Source organism: Cornus florida, unplaced genomic scaffold (genome assembly GCF_030987335.1).
Source record: "Cornus florida cultivar Cherokee Brave unplaced genomic scaffold, ASM3098733v1 CherokeeBrave_3.0.0_Hap2_Chr08, whole genome shotgun sequence".
NCBI lineage: Eukaryota > Viridiplantae > Streptophyta > Magnoliopsida > Cornales > Cornaceae > Cornus > Cornus florida.
The window spans coordinates 43,179,264-43,187,695 of NW_026775578.1; the positions used below are offsets into that span (position 1 = coordinate 43,179,264).

Here is an 8,432-nt window from a genome sequence, read left to right on the forward strand (position 1 = left end):
AGAGGTAAGGGTTTACTTGTTGAACTGTTTTGGCCTCGGCCTTCTTGGGGCTGTCCAGTGTCTCGCCAGGGAGTGGTTCCGAATGATCCAAATCTTTAGGCTTGCTCGCGCAGCCTCCCATGACTGCAACAATGGAGGGACAAATGGGCAAGAGAAAGATGTATATAGGGGGAGCTGCTTTTAAAATGATAAATTGTTGGGCAAGCAAGGTTTTGTAAGCGTTGAAACAGGTAGACCTGTTGTTTGTGGCCATTATGACCTTTTTATAGGACAGTTCGATTTTGTTGGCACATCCACAAATATGAATGTGTTGATGGAAAAAAAATTTCCAATTATGCAAATCCCTCTTCCACCGTGAAATGTGCCAACAGAAATCGAACTGTCCGTTCAAAAAGGTTATGGTACAAAACGTACGGCTACAAACAAACAGGTCCAATGAGATGCTAACAATAACAATATGTAATAAAAATCAAAGGTGCTGCTGTTACCGTGATTGCGTTGTATTTAAATTCAGGAGAATGCTCAATGGTAGTGGTGACAAGAGATTGCAAAATAGTCCGTCCCTTCACGAGACAGGTGAAAGTCACTTGCACCGCCGGGATTCACCCGGATTTTTATGCAAAAATATTATTATGTCATATATCATATGTTATATGTAATATAACCTTCCTAACAATATGTATATATGTTAATATTTACTTGGTAAATTTGATATAATTTTGTAAAATTTAAAAGGATTGATGTTTATTTGGTTTATATTTCTAAATAAGACTTATTAAATTTTGAGTTGGAATTTTTTTATTTTTTTATTTTCTGCATATGAAATCGAGTTGGAATTTAAATGGGTTGGGGTGAGGAAATTAAATGGGTGTGGGGATAGGGTGATAGAGTTGTTTACTAAATGGATTTGGAATGAAAACGTACAAAACAAACTTAAACAAGTGCGGAACAAAAACTCACTTGTCTCACTTGTTTTCATTCCGATTGAGACCATGTGTGTCCCACAATGGGATGCACATTATACAAAGACTGAGTTTGCACGGTCGCATTAACGGATTCTGCGCTTGGCATGCAGATCAATTCATTCTCTCAGTCCAATGATTGCTTTGGAAACTCTCTTGGTTAGAATATATGCCTTTAATAGCAAAGTGGAGTTTTAGCATTTTACACTCATTTGTACCAACAGAAATTAGACACTCTCTGCAATGGATGTTCTCTTAATAATTGCTTGGGGCTGCTCTCTCTTTTTCTTTTTTTCAAGGTGAATAGCATTTTTATTTGTCAAAATTTATTTTTGGAGCTAAGTAAATTTTGGGCATAAGTAAATACAATAGGTTGGATTCTTTTTATGGGAGTTGCGACTATAGATAACGAAGAATTCAATTCTTATTTATCACCTTATATATTATTATTATTATTATTAGTTTTTAACAAATTGGTTACCAAACTAAAAGGGATTCAAAATCTTTCCTTAAGAAGACATTTCCTACCATTCATCTACCATATAAGAGAATTAAACAACTTTACTATAAAGTAATTATATTGCTCGCATTTTAAACGCCTCATAAATCACTCACACCAAAACTTTATACATAAACTACAGCAGTAATCTAGGGGTGCAACTTGGGCTGGCCCAACCCGGCCCAACCCCAACCCAACCTCAACCCGAATCGGGTTGGGTTGGGTCAACCCGAATTGTACCCAACATGAATTGGGTTATAACCCGAACCAAATATGTTCGGTCGGGTCGAGTTCACCTTTACTTTTTGTCATTGCAATGGATATCATCTCTTCTGTTATCACCAAACTCGCCTCCTCTAATCCATCTTTAGGTACCATTGGAGATGCAAGGAAATGACTATTACACATGTAGCATTTGCCAATGAGCTACTGATGCTATTTTATGCTGATTTAAATTTAGTGACTATCCTAAAATGTATTGATACATTCTCTAATCTCACTGGGTTGAAAGTTTAACTAATCAAAGAGTTGTGTCTCCTAATAAATTGCAACCTATAACAGCTTCACCTCAATCTTCCATTGCTATTTCCAAGGATGAAAGCCAAAAAAATAAATAAATAAATAAAATAAAATAAGAAGGTGAAACACTGGTAAACAAAGGGAGTACCTAAAGAGACATAACAATTCCATCAGACAACTTGAAAGTTGAATACTTGTATAACCATAATAAGGAGGATTAATTATAAATAAATAAATAAAGATATGAGAATAATCTAATGCACTGTTCTTGTCATTCAGCAACACAGAAGAACAAAGATCTGACAATAATGTACAGAGAGCAACCAAGGGCACACTCTTGTGAACAGCAAAATAACAAGATAAAAGTTAACAATGTCAAAATTAATACCATTGATTTGAAATGGACTATTATATTTTGCTACTGAATACTTTCTCCTTTTTAGAATTAAAATTTCAAACATTAAAAACAGATACGGCTAGTTCATTACTAACAGGCAACTCTTCCTCAAACAGTCTCTCTACTCTTAGTTTCCTTCTCAATATATGAGCAGCACTTTGGTTGATCAAGCATATCACGACTACTTGTCATCCATAGATGAAAAAGATCAGAGGAAATTTTGAGCCTCCAACGTCTCTTAAATTCCAACAAAATGCAAATTAAAAATATGTAAGATTCTCTTATTATACTGTATAATTTATACATATATGAACAAGTAAAAGGGTAATTATTCAATACCTTGTTCGACAACCTCAAGAGCCTCTAACGTCTCTTCAATCTCAACTGGATTAGGTGAAGCTCTTAGCCAATCTTGAGCACAATACTAGAAGTTCCAACATTATGCATTTAGAAGATTATTGATTTCAACTCACATTGCCAAAGGAAATTTAGAAATATTTGCAAGAAATTTTAACTAAAATCGTAACAGTTCATCTATTTAAAAGCTCCTTTTAATGTACATTTTTAATCTTAGTGGTATTTCCTCTCTCTTAACAGAGTTTGGGAGAGTAATTAAGGTCTTTTTAAATATATATATATATATATATATATATATATATATATATATATATATATATATATATATATATATATGGATTTACCAAATAAGCAATTGATTAGCACAAACACACACACACAAACAGATAAGGGAGTGGCAAGAAAAAGGTATAAATATTATCACATAAGCAAAATGAACAAAAATGCTCATCTCCTTCTCACGTATTCATGCAAAGCTTTTGGGCTGTGTGAGTATTTTTAATATTCAATGACACACTTACAAGTAAAACAGGAAATAGGAAACGTGAACTCCCAGAAAAATGGGCTCTTAGGCCCCTTGCAAGATTCCCAATTGCTTGAATGGCTTCAACTGCAATAGCTATGTTCACATCTCTAATAAGCTGGAGAACAAAAAAAATAAAGAAAGAAAGCAAGGAAAAACTGCATGAATATTTAACAATTTTGATGAACCGCAACACAAACAAGAAGAATATATGAATTTAGAAACTACAGATGGATAGACATATAAACTTCCAAATTCAAAACCCAGATCTGAACAGAAAATGGGATGCAATGGATAGAATAGTTCTGGGCTTCACATCTTAGTTAAGCTTTAGCCTCTATAGAAATGTATTAACATAAACAAAGTATATGAGAGATCAAAAAAACTCGAACAAAATTCAATTCAGCAGTACAAAGCTTTCACGTCCACGATTTGTTAAACATTAATCGTTTTGAAAATGCAACAGAGTCATGTGACTTTGTGAAAATCCATGAAATCAAATACTATTATTAAGCATAATTTAAAGATCGAAAAAGTTAATTATTACCTCAACCCACCAGAGATGTGAGATAGAAGGAGTCCCCGAGAGATGTGAGATGGAGGTGAGGGAGTCGCTGAGAGATATTAGATAGAGGGAATCGCTGGTAGGTGAGGGAGTCGCTGAGAGATATGAGATAGAGGGAGTCGCTGAGAGCTTCATCGAGTTTCGAGTTTCACAGGAGATCGAGTTTCACAGGAAATCGGCAGGAAGGCCAGAGAGAAGAGAAGGATGAGGAGAGAGAAAGTTAGGGTTTCTTTATCGTTATTTTATTTTTTTTTTTTAATGAAATGTTTAATTTGGGCTTTCGGGTTGGGTTCGGGTTGAACCCAGCCCAAACCGAATAAGGTTGGGTTTTGAAAAAACCCAACCCGACTGAAACTCGAATTGTAAATTTATATGTCCAGATTTTAGAATTCATGGGCAGGACTCGGGTTGGGTTGGGCTAACCCGCCCAAGTTGCACCCCCACAGTAATCACTCAATCAATCACTCATTCACAAAATTGCATCTATTGGTTGCTACACACTAATGGTAGACTCAAGATCTCCCATTTATAGTTGATTAAATCGGTAACAAATATAAATTGCACTTACCGGTTGTTACACACCGATGGGAGTTTTTAGAAATAGAGAGATATTTTGGTGCAGGTAGAACAGTAGACGGTTAGAGATATTTTGCTCCAGGTGGGAGGTTTCTAGAAAGAGAAAAAGAGGAAGTGTAGAGAGAAACTTCCTAGAGAAAGAGTACCACTGTCCCTCAACACAAAAATCCTATCTTTCTCGTAGTTATTCCGATTCGATGGTTTATCTCTCTCCATAAGGGGTAACGATTGGTGAAAATTTTAATTCGTTAATTTACGGATTAGAGTTAGAGGGAACGGATTAAGTTTTTTTTTAAGAATTGATTTTACGAGTTGGGCTATTTAAATTCACCAATATTATTATTATTATTTTTAACTATGGATAATTTTTATCCGTTAATAATATTTAAAAGTTTGTAAGTTTTTAGGATTAAAAATTAATAAAAACTTAGAATAATACTACCTCCGTCTAAAAAAAAAATGTCGTGTTTCGAGAACGGGGACAGTTCACTTTATGAAAGTCACCGTTTTCTAAAAGTGAAACTTTTTATGGAATGAAGAGAGTAAAATTATAAAGAAAATAGACACTTTTTATGGAATGAAAAGAGTAAAATTATAAAGAAAATAGAAAGGGAGGTGAGTTCAATAATCTACATTTGTACTCTCATTTTAAAGGAAATAACAATTTTAATTCTAATTTTATAAGTAAATAAATATTAATTTTCAAATGACACAAATGCTCTTTCAAATTTTTAAAAAAAATGAAAAAAAAATTATTATTGTTGAATAATATATATATATATATATAGTCAAAAGTCTTCTAGCTTAACTAGTAAGATGCCTCATGTTGGTTCTTGGAGTGCATGAGTTTGAAACTGGGCACCAACTAACTCCTTAAATATATATATTTATATTTTTACATGACAAACAAAAAATATCCAAAATAAAAGTTATTTTTGTTGAATAAATTGTCTCTTCTGACATAACCCCAAAAAAAATTATCTATATTGAATAAATTACCTTTTTGACAAAAATAAATAAATAAATAAATTATTGAACAAATTATCTCTTTTGTCAAAATTCAAAAAAAGGTTCTCTATTTAATAAATTATATATTTTGATAGAACCCAACAAAAAGTTAACAAAAAAAAGGTTACTACTTTGGACAAGACCGAAAAAAAGAAATACTGGAAAAAAAGTTAACTTTGTTGAATAAATTATCTCTGTTAATAATTGAAAAAAAACTTCTAAAAAAGTTATATATAAATAAATTATCTCTTTTGACTATCAAAAAAATATATGTATTGAATAAAGCATCTTTAGGACCCGGAAAAAAAAAAAAGAAAAAGAAAAAGAAAGTGCAGCACAGGAAAGAAAAAAATGTGATAGGAACCATTTTATCATTTCATTTAAAAGAAAAACATATAATATATGAGTTCAGCGGGTAAATAAAAGATTTGTATGTCCATTGCAAACCCACCTTTCTTCTTTTCTAATCCAACAAAACCAGTCTATTCCCTAATTCAACAAAACCACTTTATTCCACTTTAACAATCCACCCAATCCTTCTTTCCTAATCCAACAAAACCAGTCTATTCCCTAATTCAACAAAACCACTTTATTCCACTTTAACAATCAACCCAATCTGTTTTTTAACAAATGTGGGTGGTCGATGTAAACTTAGAATTTTAATTTTGTGAGAATAATGATTTAATAACCAAATTCGATAATTACCGAATTCAATTTATGTCGACAAATAATTACCGAATTCAATTTATGTTCGTGGATTTCACCATATTATGGTGACATTTGATGAAACTCATCACTCTTCTCACATAAATTAAATCCGTTAATAGTCAAATTCGTCCCTAAATCACTAATTTTTTAATATCACAAAAATTAGTTGGCGGTAGACATAGATTGTAGAACTGTGTCATTGGATTAGTAGTAATTGCGCATCCTCAATTCTGCATTGCAGCAACTGCCCACAAAGCCATGGCGGGATAAATCAACAAGTTTGAGAGTATCAGTTCCTGCGGGTTGGGTGGTAGTGGTGGTGGTGGTGGTGGTGGTGGGTGGCTCATATGGTGACTAGAGGAGAAGGCAAAGAAGGGGTTTGTGTGGGTTGGTTCAAAAAAGGACCCATCCAATCACGTCAGCATCAGAATTTACTCTTTCAACTTTACTCAAGTCATCAGAAAGGTGAATAGCTTTAGACAATATTATTAGACTACATATTAAATACAGTACACCTCTGGTACTCGTATCAAAGGGACCCATCCAATCACTAATGTGAATGATCATTTCCTTGGTACAAAATCCTGGTAATAATACATATTTTTTCCATTATCATCAATGCTCCAACATGGATAACAAGACTCGCGACTGGGGTACTGATATGATGGTGTTAGAAACACAACATCACACATGCATATCATGTTCACTTCCCTTCAAAGTTCTAATTACAACAAACCAGTGACTTTACAATGTGCTTGACAGAGAAAACTCACCGAAGATCTACTACATCAAACTCCAAATTGGGGTTCATAAAAACATGAGAACAGTGCTCATAAGTCATATATTGGACTTCCATTCCTCATGCGGATGAAAACCACGCTGTTGGGACAATTTCGAATAATAGAAACACCACTAGGATCGGACAAATGAAAAATGCCATGCGGACTGCAGTGGCATAAAACACAAAAAATGAATATTAGTGCCACAAAACTTTAAATACGTGCATCGATTCAAAATTACTTATACAGAAGAAATGTATGCATTCATGAACAAATGTTTATAAATAAAAAGGTCATTATCCAGTGCCAACGCAACCTATATTCACAGTGTTTGGAGGGGAAGACTGGGTGCGAGATTACTTTTAACACCATTTTGCACAAAGTAACTACAGTGAAAATCAAACATGCATCTTCATGCTACTCAACTTGAGCTTTCTACAAGCAATGATCCTTCACAAATATGCTCAGATACACACGTATGCACGAGAGAGCTGACAACCTGCCCCGTAATAGTCAGTGAGGTCAGTCAAGAGCAATGGTGGTTATTTATTGGAGATTTCATTGGGCATGGGTATTACGGTTGTATAGGACGTTCAACATACTATCCTACCTCCCACTGTTATTGTTAATCTCATATGAGATTAAGATCAATCTGGATGAGATTAAGATCCAGAAACCCAAAGTTGAGACCTGAGATTTGGATTGATGTAGTAATGACCAAAGGGCCATATATACAGTGTCTTTTACCAGTCCCTGCCAATCCTCCATCAATGATTTATGGTATTGATTTTAGGAATCCTCCATCAATGTATTTCCATATTTATCACTTGTATTCTTTCACCAATAAATAGAGGCCGTATAATTTCTCTCTTCAAAATTTTTATCTTTCAACAAAAATAAATCACCATATATAGCAGTGTCTAACTACAACTCGTTGGTCCATGCCAATTGCCAAGTCAAGGCGAATCGAACCTTTCTGCAGTGTGGTTTGTAACTACATATATAGCAGATAAAAAATTTTGCGCACGTCAAATAATTCACTTATGTGCAGCAGTCAGATATATTGAAGATAAAATTTCAAGTTAAAAACACATACTTGTGTGCAAACATACATTATCTAAGTTGATCACTCAAAATTATTAGTTACTAAAATTCATGCATTTTCCAAGAAAAATTCTTGCAAGACTGTTTCAAAATAGGATACAAGAAAACTGGGAATCAAAAGAACAGTACCTGGACGTGTCTGTAGGAGCCATAACAATTGCAATTGATTCTGGTAACATGATCTAAGAAGAAGCCACAAACCAGATACTTCAGTCAAGTACAATTATAATAGATCACACATAGGTCAGCAGAGATAATAGAAGTAACGAACCAGTACTAGGCAAGGTCATGTGCACCTATGGTGAAGAACAGTACGATTATTCGCAGGAATTAGATAACCTAAAAGAATAGTACATTCTTAACTTACTCGCGGAATTAGCTGTTTGTTGAAAACCAAATAATCTTTATTTTACATGACAAATTAATCATCTATTA

At 33.8% G+C, this 8,432-nt stretch overlaps 1 protein-coding gene across 1 annotated transcript; it reads right to left on the minus strand.

The window, feature by feature from the left end:
- Positions 1 to 1,804: 1,804 nt before the first annotated feature.
- LOC132268617 (uncharacterized) lies at positions 1,805 to 4,287 on the minus strand. Its single transcript, XM_059769441.1, has 4 exons — positions 3,805 to 4,287; positions 3,256 to 3,375; positions 2,717 to 2,801; positions 1,805 to 2,614 (listed from the first exon to the last, which is right to left on the minus strand). Exons 1-4 carry the CDS (start codon positions 3,955 to 3,957, stop codon positions 2,586 to 2,588), a joined length of 387 nt encoding a protein of 128 aa, XP_059625424.1. The 5' UTR covers positions 3,958 to 4,287; the 3' UTR covers positions 1,805 to 2,585.
- Between the last annotated feature and the right edge of the window lie 4,145 nt (positions 4,288 to 8,432).